At 45.4% G+C, this 16,417-nt stretch overlaps 1 protein-coding gene across 2 annotated transcripts in view; it reads right to left on the reverse strand.

Moving 5' to 3' along the window:
* The window catches only part of ILDR2 (immunoglobulin like domain containing receptor 2), a 62,039-nt gene that overhangs the window by 17,471 nt on the left and 28,151 nt on the right, over nucleotides 1-16,417 (reverse strand). For both annotated transcript variants that reach the window (XM_046682750.1, XM_046682751.1), the window contains 3 exons: nucleotides 8,176-8,232; nucleotides 5,302-5,448; nucleotides 4,016-4,192 (listed from right to left, as the gene is read on the reverse strand). In XM_046682750.1, the coding sequence (XP_046538706.1) occupies nucleotides 4,016-4,192; nucleotides 5,302-5,448; nucleotides 8,176-8,232 (381 nt within the window). The remainder of the gene's footprint in view (nucleotides 1-4,015; nucleotides 4,193-5,301; nucleotides 5,449-8,175; nucleotides 8,233-16,417) is intronic.

Below are 16,417 nucleotides of genomic sequence, written 5' to 3' on the forward strand. Positions count from 1 at the left end.
TGTAAAAGAAATCTCTAAGGCAGATATCCATGGATAAGGCCTTGTTCTTCCTGTCCTAGCCTAATGAGCTAAGAGAGGCTGTTTATGGATGATGGAACAGCTGCCAGATTCCACCCCCAGGGTGACAGCAGCTCAGTTGTGGGAGAAGTGATGCTTAAAATTTGCATAGTCTCTGTATACATACAGTAGGCATATATATAGACACACATCCTTATTAGTTTTGAAAATGACATTTCAAAACTCTACTTGCCTACTCAATTCTTTTGCAAGAAGGATGAGTGGAGGCCAGGTAGATGTGAAAATAAACTGGATTAAAGCAAGGGAAGAGTTGATATGGAAGCCCAGGTAGGAGATAATTGCGTTAATCAAGATGGGAAATGATGGCAGCGAGGACTAGGATAGTTACAGTACGAACGGAGGAAAGTAAACCGATTCAAGGTTATTTTGAGGTACAGTCTGAAGGACTTGGTGACCAATTGGATGAGGGAAGCGAGGGAAAGGAAGAGATGAGGATGAAGGCCCTACTTCTGGTTTGGGCTTGTAGGTGGACAGTGGTGCCACCCACTGAAATAAGAAATACAGGAGTTGGTTTAAAGTCAAGAAACAGAAGATTAATTCAATTTCCTAGAGGTAGAGTTTGAAATGCATGCAAGACATTTCAGGTGGAGATGTCCAGAAGGCAGCTGGATATATGAGACTGAGAAGCAGAAGAGAGGCTGGAGACAAAGACTGAGAGTCATCAGCATACAGACGATGACTGAAGCCGTGGGAGCAGATAAGATTTCCCAGGGAGAGGACCTCAGACAAAAGAGGAACACCAACATCTGGGGGCTGTGCAGAGGAAGAACAGCCAGCACACAGCAAAACTGGTAGGAAAAATTACAAAGTACAATTTTGAGGAAGGCAAAAAATATGAGTGGGTCAGGTGGCAGATGCTTTTGAGAGGTCAAGAGAGGTAAGGACTGTGAAGTATCCATGAGACTTAGCAATAAGGCGATCTTGGCAAGAGCTGGGTTTTGCAGTGGTGAACGCAATGGCAGGACGGAAGTTAGCTGAAGAGTCAGTGAGAGCAGGGGAAATGGAAACATTAAATATTCAAAACTCTTTCAAGGAGTTTGGCTGTGAAGAGGAGAAAAGGGATAGGGAGATAACATCAGAGGACTACAGGGTTTTTGCAAACTGTATATTAATGGAAGAGATTTGAGCATGTCTTAAATGCTGATAGGAAGGAGTGACTGAGGAAGGAAAGGCTGGCGATGTGAAGTGGGAATGGGGCGGGGTGCGGATATTCAATAAGGAGAGAACCTGAAGTGGGGCAGCACAGGAGAGACAGTCTTCCACTCTAACAGAGGTCTCTCACGGCCGCCATGAAGAAGGAGAGGAGGGGTCAGAGTGCCTCTCCTCTCTCCCCCAGGCAGCAACCAACTGGCTATACGGCACGCGGCTCATCCAAGATGCCTTTTCAACTACACAGAGTGTTCAAAAGACTATTGTATACAAAGGCAATCTGAGAAACTGCTGTTGCTAGATGATTACCCTAAAATCAAAGTAGCATATAAATATAAAATAGGCTAAATTTACATCTTTATCAATCAGCATTTCTTAACATTTCTAACATTCTTTAAAGAATAATCTACATGGAATGTTGGCTTAAGCTGCCTTTCTTAAAGGAGAAAGAGCCAAATGCAATTAGTAATTCTGGCCATGGGACCATAAGCACAGAAATGTGCCTGGTGGGGATCATGAAGAATTCTGTCCTGACTCAGCGAGCCAGTTAATGATAACATGGGCCAGACTAGCTGCGGCCGACATTGGTTGTGCATCTTCCCCTTTGTCCTTGCTAACAGAACCCTGATGTTGTTAATTTCCAAGGTGCACAGGTGTTTTGGCCTAAGAGATGAATCTTGACTAGGGCAAGCCAATCTGTTTTAGCTATGGGCATGGGACACAATTTTTGCCAATAAAATTGCAAAGAGAAGTCTGCTGGAAGGGGGAGGCTTCCAGAAAAGTTTTCCTCACTCTTGCAAAAAGCAGCACAAGGAAGAGCACATCTTCTTCTGTCTCTGAATGCATTTAACACCCAGAACTACGGCAGTCATCATGGGATCATGAGGGGAGCCAGCTGAGGAGGACAGAGGATGTGCTCAGGAGGACAAAACAAAAGATGGAAAGAACCAGGCCCTTCAGTTCACTGATGCCACCTCAGCTGTTCAACCAACTCCAGAACCCCTTACCTTGGGATTTCTTGCTGTGTGAGATAATAAATTTTCCTATTTTTCAAGCCACTTCTAATTGCAGTTGGTTACTATGGCAGGATGGGGCCAAAATGATTGAACTGCAACAAGCAGGAAGTGGAAAAGCTGAAAACAGGAGAGAGAAAGTATGTGCCATTCTCTGAATAAGAATCATTTTATTATGAGAATCCATTAAATAAAAAGTAAGAGGAAAAGGGCTCTGGTGGGAAGGAAGGAGAAAGAAAGGGGAAGCTGCAAATCAAGTTGAGACAAGTTCCATTAATGTCCCTCTGCCCACTCCATCCTTCGGGGAAATGGACTCTATTGTCTTTCTCTCTCTAATTCCCTGTGTGTCCTTGAGCATTAACTTTTACTTCTCAGCCTGTGACTCATTCCTGGTCTCAGACGTCAGAATTCTACTAATAGTTCCAGGGAGAGAAAAAACACAAAGACCAGTTACTCACTGAGGATCTCCACTCCGTCCACACTCTGGTGTTGATGGCTCATTAAGTGGGATAGATACCCTTCCTGCTGCCCACTGAAGGCAGTCCAGATGCCTCCAGGGCAGAAATGTCTGTTTGACCAACCCTAGTGCCTCTCCACATCTAGGGATTTAAAAATCACCTCCTAAATCTACTACACACACAATTCTAACCTGTACTGCTCTGTAATCCTGTTCAGATGCCTCCAGGAAAGCTACGTTTTAATGCCCTCTACCCCTCCACCCCTGTCAATAACCACAAATTCATCAGGCCCTAGGTGGGGCTAATCTCCATCCAAATAAGGTCTCCTTGCCAATTATTTCATTTCTGCCTGTGATATGCTCCACTAGACAACCTGGAGTCATCTTGAAGCCTCCTTTTCCTTCGTGCCGCTTCCTCTTTCAAAGCATCTCTCAGATTTACACCCTCATTTCAACTCCCATTGTCTCCATCATAATCCACATGTTCACATGTCCCACCTGAACCACTTCAATCACATCTCAGCTCGAGGTCTCTGACTCCACTCTGTCCCACTTACCACTCGCCTTGTCAGCGTGTCACCTGTCCACTCAGGAATCTGCCTGCAGCAGCCCTCACCTGCTATGGCACTTCTGGAGGGGTTTCAAGGCCCTCCCTAATCTGGCTCCACCATATCCTTTCACTTTCTTGCAGCCAGACAGACAAATTGGACGCCATCAAACATACTGTGTCCTACCAGCTCTGGGCTTCCCATGCTTGCCTTCCTGTGGGAGTGTTAGCACCCCCCTCTCTGCAATCTTTCTCATTCCTCCAACTCAATCTCACCTCTTCCCTGAAGACTCTGTAACCACTCCAGCTCTTTGTCCTTTGAACTCCCCGCACCATACTCTGTAGCATCCAACTGTCCTAATAAAGGTCTATTCTCCCTCCCTGTCTGGGCCATACTGTTTGTTGGACAAACCAGGTCCTATAGTTCTTGGTGTTCCTCACAGTGCCTGTTATAGTCCTGAGCATTAGGGAGGGGTGAGATAATATTTATTAACTGAAGGATCAACATTCAAGGGGTACTTTGCCTCTTTTTCTTATCATTTTAGTTATTGAGGAGCCTGGAAAGAAAGCAAGGGGCAGCTATGTCCAGCAGCCCTTGGAAAGCCAGGCATGCACCAGAAGATATCTGATAGAGCTGGAAGGATCCCATATCTGGAATGGAGATAATCATTTTCCAAAGAAGCACCACTGAGCTGATGGTGCTTCTCCTCAAGGAACCAGATTGGAAGCCGGAGAGAAGCATGGGGCAGGACGGTCTGGAACTACATTTACCACTGTGGCTTCCTCCAGTGGAGTCACTTGGTGCCAGGGGAGGTGGATGCGGCTTGTCCATCAGCATGCCAGATGAGGGGGTTCCTCCCAAGGGGACAGAGGGGATGGAGTAAGGGCCGGGGACACCGGAGACAGAGGGAGGGTACCCGGCCTTTGCTGCTTTCCCTGCTTCATACACTGTGGAGGGAGATGAAGAGCAAGAGAGATTATATCGTCCCACCCTCCACAACCCTCACACCAAAATCCTTGAGGATGTGCTTAAGGGAGCTCCTGGACGTGTGCCTGTGTGTGCGTGTATGTGTGTTTCTCCTAAGCCTGAACTGATTCATCAGAACCACCCTCCCCTACTCCCCTGGACTCCTCCAGCTCTGCCAAAAGGCAGCGACATAAGGAATTACAGTGTTTGGTACCTGGCAACTGAGTAATTAAGCGGTGCTGGGAGCTGTCACAGCAGCCTCCTCAGTGAGAGCAACAGCCCGCTCTTCACCACACTGTCTGTAGGCTGCCTCAGCCCCTCCGGAGGAGGCCTCGCAGCAGGGCTGCCCAGGGCTGCTGCCAGGACGGCCCTGAACCTCTTCCGGACAGGCAAAGCCAGCCACGGGCTTGCACACGGTCCTGCTCTGTGATCGCAAAAGCAGGCAAACAACCCGACTCCTCCTGGAAACTGCTTTATTCCGAAGGATACTCAAGATACACATTGTGTCTCTCTCCTTCAAGATGTGTTTGGTCGATGGCAGGGGTGCCAGACTTAATGCCAACGTGGGTTTGGCCAGTAAGGTAAAACTGTAAATCCCCAAATGAGAACTTTTACATGGTGGACCATTTTGTCATGGGAGGAAATAAAAGTCATCTGTGGCTGGACGGTACCCAAAGGCTACAGTTGGCACACTCTGCTTGTAAAAAGAGGAGTTCTCTGCCTGTGAGAGCCATGACCAGAGAAGGTTTCCTCTAGTTTGAATGCCCAAGGAGAGGGTAAAAGCCTCACCCCACAATCTCACCATCCTGAACCTGCCCTTCCATTCGTCAATGGTGTCAACGAAAATTCCAAATGCAGGGGTGAGACGTGTGGATAAAAAGCATGGAGAGGTGCGTGTGGGTGAGAAGGCAAAGAAGAATGGTCATCTCTGCAAGCCAGGGGCTCCCAGCAGAGGAGAGAATTGAGAACGACCAACTTTTTTGGGTGGAAGGAAAGGAGGTGGAGAGGGACTCAGGGCACACAGCTGTCCGATGGAAAGGTGACACATCTTTTTATCACTGTATGTCTCCCCAGTGGTCACTTTACTCACAGGCCTGAGGGCAGCAGCAGGAATCTGGGCAACATGGGCAGCGGATGTAGCAACAGCAGCTGTGAGGGCAGCACTGGCACCAGCAGATCCCCACCAGGACGAAGAAGAGGAAGATTCCCAGGATCACCAGGCCAACAAACACCCACTCTGGAAGGATGCACAGAGAAACCCATACTCGAGGCGGCCCCCCTCCCCCCCCGTCAGGACAGGCCCACTCTCACTGGTGTCTCCCTGTGAGAGGAGTGAGTGGAGGGACCTGGGGAAGAAAGCATCTTGTAACAGGGCACAGAGCCCTTGGACTCAGGAGGAACTCAGAGAGAGAGAAGGGGAAACCCTCCTACACTGGGCCACGGAGAGGAGGGAAGGTTACCTGGGTCCTACTGAGCACACATAATGACCAGCACAAAGCGGTGGGGAGCTTCAGGGCCCTCTCCCGGGCAAAGGGTTTACCATATTGATTGTAGTGTCAGAACAAGTATGGGACAAGAGCAGAAAGACTCTTGGCTGGGGCTAGGGGCAGTCTTGCTTGCTGAGCTATGAAGCGGTGGGTTCGGAGAATACATATCTTTTGACATATCTTTTGTAGTCACGTTATTCTTATCTATAAAAGAGTAAGTCCTGTGAAAAAGTCCTCTATGTCTCCGTGGTCTAAATTGGAACCTACTTAGGTGGTTCAAGTCCCTTCCGCGTTCATCTGCTCTCCCCGCTGATCGCTCCTGAGACACCCTTTCCTGGACCCAGCATCAGGGCTGCGATCAGAACCCTTTGCTTATGCCTGTACAACAACCCGTAGCTGGAGAAAACTAGAGACATAGGCTCAGAGAGGAAACACTCCCCATCCCTCCAGGATGGTTTGGTTTGGTCACACTCGGGCTGACCACGCTAGATAGCCAGGACGCCAGGACTGTGATGACTGGCAAGATGGACACGTGTGTATCTGGCTATGTTTGTTAACTTCCAGTATTTTCATAGCTCTGCCAAATTCTACTTCATTTGCCCATCCAAAAGATGAAGAGAAAAGAAAAATTCCATTTGGCTTAGATAAAAATGACTGTGGCCCTTGAGTGACGTGTCTTTTACGACTTGGCTACAGGACCCAAATTCCCACAGGAGGACTGGGACAGACTGGAGTGAGCCGTGATTTCCTTTAAAAGCCAAGCATTGAAGTGATTCATTTTTATTGAAATCTGTCTACCCCCAGATCCCTTTACAATGAACTTTAAGTACACATTGTTTTCCCTGAGTTTTGGTTATTAAATCTTCCTTCCATTAAACAGACATTCAGTTAGAGCTTGAGAATATGCCATTTTTGTTATATAAAGGATTTTGTGAAAATGGTGAAATTATTTGACCTTTGTTTAGAACGGAATTTCCTCAGAGGGAAATTTCCCGAATGTCCCTCCTCACTCATCCATCTGAAATACTTTCAAATTAACCAGATCAGCCTCTCTTTAGTGAGGAAGTGAGGCCTTGTGCCTGGCTGGAATGGTCTGGAAAGCATTCTTACTGAGAACAATAGACAACCGAGGGCGTTGGTCTGGGCCTTAACAATAACATAATAACAAAATGTAGCCTGAGGTAGATGCGAGCTGGGCAGATTACAGGAGCTGGGGGCTTCGTGGCTACAACTTGGGTCAGGCAGTCAAGGGTAAAAGACGGGCAGGTTATCTTGGAGAAACAAAGAATGTTGTCCATGAAAGGATTCTTGTAGTCAAAAGGGAGGAAAATTTAGGCATCCAGGACCAGATATGAAAAACAGTAACTCTTTCTTGGGACTGGGGGATATGACATCTAGTTTGTAGGAATGCAGCATAACATTGTTTTTTGTGTGTGATGAACAAATGTGCACAGATTGACAGAACTCTGGAAAACAGAAATCTATTTGTGTCCTTAGGATTAACATCTGTAAGAACAGTGTCTATAGCTGGGTTAGCCAGCTAACAGGAAAGTACCCGGAGAATTCATGGAACAACAATCAGCGAAGCTCAACTATGAAGACTGGATGTTTCCTAAAACTGGAATCAAGTTAAAACCAATGGCCAGGGATATTTTGTATTGCTCTTTTGCTCTCAACTATTAAGGAGCTCCTAACCCTTTGGCAGAAACCCTCCAAAGCAAGACTGGATCATACCCTTTCCTACTCCCTGCGTTGGGATGTGTCCTCTCCGATAGTTCATTCTTGTTTCTCTCTGAGCCTCCTTCCATTATGGACTGTAGGGCTGCATCAAACTGATGTTGGCTGGTCTAGGCTGGTGTGTTCAACTGAAGCTACATAAAAGACAGAGGTGTGCATTTGGGGAAGGTGTCCTTGACATATGGTCCAAGGACTCCAGGGACTTAGGGGGCCCAAGAAGCCCCCAAAATTGTATACAAAGCAATGTAGGTCTGTAAATGTGTACTTTTTGAGGGAGGAGGGGTGCATAGCTTTTATAAGGTTTGAAGAATGTTTTGAGAAAGTTATAAAAGGCAATTCAGAATAACATGGTTATAAACTAATGAATGGGTAGACATATAACTTAGGGAATATGGAATGCAGATAAATAATGACTCTCTTAAGGATACTTATAGCTATCTGGGTGCAGCTGAGATACTGAGATGGGCTTGGAGATTGTCACAGAGTCTGCACGGCTGACGCTGAAGGACTGGGTCCCCATCTCAGCCTATTTTTAGTTATCATTATTCTCTTAGGGCCTAATAACAGCAGAAATACAATTTAAAGGCTTTTGCAATGGGTTTAGTTCATCCTGGAAAAGACCACAGACATATACAGACAAATGTGCAAATAAATTAAAGGAGCAATTAGCGACTAATGCAGAAGCAAGACAGATGGAGTGACAGCAAATTAAGCAAATAAAGGGTTAAACGACTGAATACCTGGCATAATCTCCACAGCAAAACTGGGCAAGAGATCAGCAAGCAGCCCTGTCCTGCCTAGAAGAGGTGGAAGGAAAAGAAGAAGGAAAGAGGTTACTCCAAAGGAAAATAACAGCCTGAAGCCCGGCTACAGTTGGCACCATCCCTACATGGGGCCATTGACCCATGCTGTTTGTGGTAGGAAAGGCTCAACACCGAGGCTGGGCTCAGTCAAGAGAATGAGCTTCTCTGTCAATCTTTGGCAGCCATCTAAGTGAACTCTGCACCTAAACCAGGTGGAAGCAGAAACAGAACTTCCTCTCCAACTATTTATAGGAAAGGATATCTCAGCTCCAAACATGAAAAACTCTGCTGGAGCAGACTGACACACACCATCTCCATTCATTTATACATCCTTCTCCACACATTTTATTGGAAAGTCAAACCCGTCTGTATCCAAACGTTAAACCTACATTTTCATACATCCATACACAGTCCTATGTCCATATGAAAACAAAAGTACATATTTGGTTTTAACTCAGAATTATCTCACTACATGATTCTATTTATAGCCTAAAGATATTTCAATGATTAAAATTTTCAAAGGCAAGGAAAGATAAAGCTAGATGAGTTACACGCTCTTCTACACTCCTTCTGTCTTCAGAAACACTCTGTACATATGTATATGGTCTGGCTCTTCCATATGGCACCACAGCTGGCACTGTACGGACCCAAGTGCCTTCTGTGTGATATGGCATAGAAGCTTAAGGGCTCGTGTCAGAACAGTTACCCCAGAGGGCTCTGGAAGGCAAAGAGCTGTGCAGGAAACAAGACACTGGAAGATGTCAGGGGGGAGGTTAGTCCTTTTAGAAACTAGCCTGATTTATAGAAAGAAGTGCTGAACACTTTCACCATGTTCTCCTATCAAGGTAAATGTACAGGCCCTGATATGACTCCTGCCCCTGTCCCAGCTAGCTCTTGCACTGAACCCTTGCTAATAAACAAGGTGCACTAGGAAATGACTAGCAAACTGTTCTCCTTTCAGACTTGTGATGGCAGAAGGTCACTGTGGTGCCTAAGCATGCCACTGAACTTACTTCATTCATGTGCATGCCCTATGCCTCTAGGACAGTTCTCTCCAATAGAGACACAATGTGAATGACAGGTAACTTTAGCTCTTCTAGTAACCACATTAAAAGAGTAAAAAAAATAAAATGAAATTAATATTTTTTCTCATACTGATGTAGCCAAAATGTTAACACTTCGAAGGCTCAGTAGCCATATGTCGCTCTTGGACAGCACAGCTCTGGGGTCTGTTTCATGTATACGGACTTGGCTCGTTTAGAAAACAGCTTTTCCTGTTGAAGTTTGTTGAGGTGCATTAGAGAAAAAGTTACCCATGTGTGTGGTTTATATTTGGAGTCTAAAGGTCATGGGTGGTCAGTGGTCCTCTCCTCTGTCAAACCACCCCAGAGAAAAGGAGCTCTGACAAAGGTCAAGAAGAAGGAGTTCCTCCAGGACATTTGGGGAGGATGCTATAGCAAGGGCAAGGTGTTAGGGACTCAGTAAAAGAGATCTTTGCTCACTTTACGTTTTCTCAGCTCACCTAAACTATACAAAACCAATGTAGTAAAATGTGTCCTGGGCATGTCTCCTCCATGGGTAATGGTCCCACATTTGAAAAGTTAATGGGGACCAGAGTACATTAAGGGAAAGGAAGCATGTAGCGGGTGACTTAGGCTAGCTCTGTTTTAGGTTTTGGCAAGGAGGGTTTCCTTCTTTCTTTCTTCTGTCTTGTGTGGCTGACATGATAAGAATGGTCTGCTGCTCGCAGGGTCTCTTGGAAGGACAAGTGGGAGCCAAGTGGGGCACTGGAAAAAGGCATCCTGAAGGAGACTTCTCAGGCTACCTTTGGCTTAAGCCTTCACGAAGGGCTAAGGCCTTAGCCTCTATAGGCTCTAGCCTCGGGGGCTCACACATGGACTGGTCCAGTTCCCTAGGGTGGGAGATCAGACAGGGATTTGGGAGCAAAGTCTGAGCAAGTGATTATGAGCATGCATTGGACTCATCTGGAGTGTTCTCTGTACAAATATCTCTTGGAAATTCAACAAGGCAACAGACAGCTGGTCAAGGATTTGGGAATTTGGGATCTTGGACATCTCTTAAAGACATAATTAATATTAATTGCTAGCCAATAGCCAATGATAAAGAAGTCAGTACACAGTGTTTTGAACATGCCAGTTGTTAGATACTTACTTAATCGTGTTTTTTTTTTAATCTGGACAATTAGCACTTCTAAGTATATCCCTTATGGTATCCAGTAAAACGAGATGCTTTTCTTGAATTTACTATTTTTCAATCCTATCAGTGTTTTAAAATCTCTAGATGTGCTATAGCCCAAGTCATTAATTACATTCATAATAGAAATGTTATTGATGATAAGCTACCAATTTGTATACTCTCACAGGAAATTACTATGTGGTAATTATTAACTATAAAAAATCCATACACTCAAGGAGGATATGACACCCATGTGTATTCTATAGAGCATGTCACATTGGAGAAAGCAGTGGCTGGGGGTCAGGATACTAAGGGCAGCTTTGCCATTAGTTTACTTGGTGACTGCTACAGGCAAATTGCCTCGTCTTTCTAGGTCTCAATTTTCTCATTAGTCAAATGAAGTGGTTGAATGAAGTGGTCTATAAATAGGGAGACCATATATCTTGGTTTGTCTGGGACAGTCCTGCTTTATGCCTGTTGTCCTGGTGTAATTATTAATAGCATCCCTTTTTACTTTCAAAGTGTCCCAGTTTGGACAATTAATTTTATGGTCACCCTATCTATAACATTTTTAGTTCTCATATCTGATACTCAGTGATGTGAGTTGCAAACTCAGTTCTTTGTTTTTAGGGACCAGCAGGTAATGCAATATATGCAGCTGGCCAAACGTAATACATCAGGGGGCACTGGGGGTGTGGCCAACGGCAGGTTATGGGTCTATAGGGGCGGCTGCTACTCACCCCAAGCCAACTGCTGCCCTACAGGGAATGTGTCTTCAGGGTTGCAGCTCTTCTGATTTTTCAAGATTAGCCAGACTCCAGATTTTTACATAAAATATCCTGATTTTCTAATGTTGGCAACTGATTCACAGATTTTTAAAAAACACTGGACAAGCCATACAAAATGTGTTTTGGGGCTGTATGGAGTCCAGAGATCACACGCTTGCAACCACTGAGAGGTAGATACAGATATAGTTATGGGCAGGTGAAACACAAAAGCTGGATTTCCCCGCAGGCTGTTTAGGTTATCTTGATGGTTCTGGCATTGCTTCTGCAGAATATTAGTTAATATAAGCTCTAGGCATCTATGAGCAAATTAAAATCTGAAAGAAACAGTATTACACACCAAATTGTTAGCTCTTCTTATTTCTAGGGAGCTGGAATGGGCCTCATGGAAGAACAATGGAAGGGCTTTCATTTTTTAGATTTTTTTTTTTTATGTTTGTAATTGAAAAAATTAAAATAAGGATAGAGTGGTATCAAAAATATGGACAGGAAATTCACAAAGCTTGTCACTCCAACAGAAAGACATACATCAAGCTTCTCATTCTTCCTGAAGCACCAGCCAGTAGCTCAGGCTTCAGAAGAAGGTGAAGCCCTCCCACAACGCAGGATGTGGTGACAGACTCTTGCAGTAAGGTGGCTGAAACTGACTGTCTTCAGAATTCAGAACACTGCAGGAGTTTTGGGGTAGCAGACAATACCACTGTACCATGTCAACAGTAGAGAGAGTACAAAGCTCTGTGGCTTTTGCACCACGACTTATATTTTATTGGTGCTAAAGGCATTTTAAAAAGTGGATTTATGCTGGAATCCTAATATTTCTGAAAATCATTTTGCTTCCAGCTTCTTGCCTAACAATTCCCTAAAAATGCTGTTGCCAGCTAGAAATGCTCCATCTTTTTTTCCTATTCTATTTTGTCACATCCACCGCAGGTCTGATCTTAGAGAGTCTAAACAAGGGCAGTAAAGACATTCCAGATTTCAGCAGCACTTTACCCACACTTGTGAATCACTGTCATTCTTCCAGGATTCAGTTTAAGAGTGGCAATTACAAGTCACTTTAATGAAAGAAAAAGATGGAAAACAGACCCTGCAAATAGAAGGCCACATTTACTCTTTTCAAACCACAGCTCAAACTATCAGTAGAAAATACCATTTTCATGTAAGCACTCAAACAGTTTTCCCCAAACCTTGCAGAATCTGTTACTTTTAAGAAATTTCCACATGAATAGACCAAACGAATCAAGCATGCTAATAGTTTGTACGTGCACATACAGTGCCAATTTCATACCATACCCTCACCACTTCACAGCCAAAAGCATTCACATACTTTGGGTTGAATGATCAGGCAGAAACATGCACTGTGAATAAAACAACTTACAGATCTTACCTTACCCAATTGCAGCTGTTTTCTGCCACTGACACCTTGAAGTTATCCCCAGGTGAACTCTGTGCATGTTCCTGAGAGCCAGCTCACTTCTGGAATGGCTCCAGGCCACTCATTCACCATTCACTCATTCATTCAATCAACAAAGAAATGTGTACTGTGCCAGGTGGTGACACAGAGAGAAACGAGACAGTCTAGCCTACGCAGCCTGTCCACCATTGTGAGTACAAGAACTCAGTTTTAGGTGTCTGCTTCCGTGTCACAAGACTTACAAAGGTCAAAGGACTGTCTTCCTGGGAAAGCCAAGGTTTTCATCAGCCTCTCTGCATTTTTGACATCAGGTTCCACCTAGGCCTGAGGCCTTTCCCCAGAGACACAGCCCTTGCCTGGTTTCCCATTTCTCTTCCACTCACCGATTACCTTTGCACACTTCACAGCAAACCTCGTCTTCGTGACATTTCCACAAGGTTCTGATACTCTTTTCTTGGTGGGCCAGGCCCCTCAAGGCAGGATTTACTTACCTTCTTTACTTAGATAACCAGCTAATCCACTTCTCTGTCTCCTGCTTTGTTCAAATCCTTGCCACACACAGTCTAGGAGACTGAAACGTTCTCCCAGAGCCCTGTAAGCGTGCTCCTCCTCCTCCACGCTCCCCAGGGCCACCGCACACCCCTTCGTTAGAGCACGTCTCTCAGCTGCAATGACTCCCTTCCATGTGCCTCCACCAGCAGGACGGGGACCCCTCCAGGGCAGGGACTCTGCTCTATGCTTGGCACCCCCAGCAGCTCACCATGAGGAGGCACCTCACCCCTCAGGATCTTGAAGTGTTTCGAGTAGCAAATCCCCATTGTTGGGGGTATGCTGGGCTTCTGGCCCGTCTTCTGACTCCCTGCTCATGACAGTGCTTTTTATCCACCCCAGATGGAAATAGGCACTTAATAAGAATACAAAGGAACCATTCATTCATTCAGCACTATTCTATGTACTGGAGAATGTTTAGCACCCCTGGACTCAGGGCTTAATGCCAGAAGCATCCTCTAGTCATTGGAATATCCCAAATGCCATCTTACCATCTAGGGGGATTACAGCACCACCCCACCTCACACCCCACACGTTACACACTACCTCGCTACGGCATTTTTAAGGCAGTCATTACAGAGATATACAATATGCACACAAATTTTAGCCAAAAAAGTGTTTTTGTCTCTACTCTTAAAATTTAAATCCAAGCTCTGATTATTAGTCCAGGCCTTTACAGCGCAATGGGAGGCACAGAAGTTCTGGATTTAGGGTAAACTTGTTTTGGGATCCTAGATCTGCTGCTCAATTACTTGATGACACAGATACGTTATTTAATGCATTGGAATTTATGAAAAGGAGGGAAAACAATACTTCCTCCGTTCTTATGTCGTCACCACTGCTGACAGCACAGTTACCTCAGTCATTTCTTTGAACTTATTAACCTGGAGCTGTCCTTGGGTTTGCCAATATGCTATACAAAGGAACCTTTGTTCAGGACGATCTAGAATGCTTTTCTTCCCCAGCTCCTTGCCGTCCCCTTCTTCTCCCTTCTGTTTAATGCACATCTGGGCTTCATCCTACTTCCAAGCTTTCCTAAGATGACCTAGATCCATTTTTCAGGGATATACTATTTCCACTCCCTGTTTTCTCAGCACCTAACCCTTCAAAATGCTTCTCTCCTAAGTCTCTGAGGAGAGCAGATGCCTTTCCCTGGCTCTCTTAAGTGTAAAGTTGTTTCTATGGCTATTTGGAATCCCAAATAGATTGGAAATTTCCCAAGGGCACACACATCCCTGTTCTTATTCCATATTCCCATGGCAACCATGCACTCAATAAATATAGTTTATGATTATCCATCACAAATGTGGATATAGCCTCCCTTTCTTTTATATATATTTATGAACTATGTATTTAAGCATTTCATGTATGTATTTTTTTCTTTTCATGTCTTTTACATTTTAGTTCACTTTAAATTACAGTGAATAATTCGACAGTGAATTCTCTCCATAAAATGACAAGTATTAGACCATCTGCAACGTACTGTTAATAAAGCTTCAGGCTTTTGGGCAGTGATTATAAGCTCGGCCTAAGGCACTGACTTCTATTCACAGAGAATTCTAGAATCAGATTTTATAGTTAGAAGGGACCTCAGAGTTCATCTAATCCATAACCCACTCCACGTTTTCAGGCTCCTGAGGCTCAGAGAGGTTTAGAATTTTACCCAAAGTCACACAGCCGAATAATAATCAAACCAGGAGAACCTGGGTCTACTCACCCCTATTCCAGTATTTTTTCCTAATATCTCACGCCCACCCTCAAGCTTTGCTTATCCTTAATTTAGAAATGTGCAGCAAGTGCTTTCTAGTCTCCCAGTATTTGCAGTGAGCAATGCTGAAATGTGTGTTTCTAACATTATTGCTCTACTTACATTAATTAAAGTATAATTTTTGGATGAAGGTTGTTGAGATGGTTAAAAATTTCAGCACCTTTTAAAGTTGCGACCAGAAAACGATTACTGAATACATCATAACACAGTATGAGCTAATTAAAAGGCACTCATCATGCTGCTGCAAACTAATACACAACAATAAAAATGATTGCAAAGTTCTCTGCCTTTGCTAAGTGCTATAGTGGTCCAACCCTCTGCCCCAGAGGAGGAACAGGTGCAAAGTATTACTAGGACTATAACATGCTCAACCTGGCCTGAGATGAAATGCAGAGGGCAGCTCGATTTGACTCCAAAATGCTGTGGAGCGGGTGGGATTTAAGGCAAGGAGGAAGTTGAGTTACTTGGCGCCCAGTGTGATTTCCTGAGCTCACTGTGCTCGGTCCATCACACTAGCACGGGCACCTTAGATACAAAGAGACCAAGAATGGTACTTCCCTTAACCAAAAAAAGCCCTGGTGGTCTGAGGCAGACACGGAGGGACACACAGCTTGGCAGGTCTTGGATTGTGGCAGTTCCTGCCCTTTCCTCCGCAGCCAGCCCCCTCTCAGTGTGAGGGGCTTCCACCATGGTGCATTTCCCAGAGCAAAGTCGGAGGCACTGCCCCCGTGTGAACGCGAACCTGCACACTTGAATAGCGGCAGCTGGCTTTGGAGAAAAATGAGATGACTGTCTCCTGACCCGCTTTCAAGGGTTCCCATTCTTTCTTTCCAAGGCTGAGCCGATTTCTCAGCGACACCCACTCTCCCGCGGGCCCCAGTGCCTCCCCTCTGCGGGCCACGTCCCCTCCCTCCCGTGCACAGGCTTCGCATTTTTGCCGCCACCCGGGTCCACCGACTACAATGAAGCTGGAGGGCTGACCCAGCAGCTCGGGCTCCCGCCCGGTAACCACGGCAACCGCGGGCTTCAGGAATGCGCACTAATTGAAGGCCGAGCTTCCTCCCACAGTGATGAGCAACAAGTGAAGCAAAAATAGTGAGGCGGGACAAAGGCTGCGAGGGAGAGGGCGGGGGAAGCGAGAGCAGTCACTGGCCTGAGTGGCTGGGGATTAGGGAAGGGCAAACAGCGCCTGCAGGACCTCCTTTGTTCTCCTAACCACCCAAGGCAGTGAAGAGCCTAAACGGACGCCCTTTACCCTTGAGAAATCTTAGCGCAAAATTTTCAGTGAACGACTAATACAGCCAACCACCGTGTCTTTGCTGGGCCCCTTTGCTTGGTTCTAGTAAACGAACGGAGATGTGCACATCCCTCAGTCGCCATGAATGAAACGCCAGCGAGCAGCAGGGGTTCAGCAGGTGACGGTGAGCCGACACTAATTTGCCCCCAGCTCCTCTGGATCTTCTGTTC

Source organism: Equus quagga, chromosome 13 (genome assembly GCF_021613505.1).
Source record: "Equus quagga isolate Etosha38 chromosome 13, UCLA_HA_Equagga_1.0, whole genome shotgun sequence".
Classification (NCBI taxonomy): domain Eukaryota; kingdom Metazoa; phylum Chordata; class Mammalia; order Perissodactyla; family Equidae; genus Equus; species Equus quagga.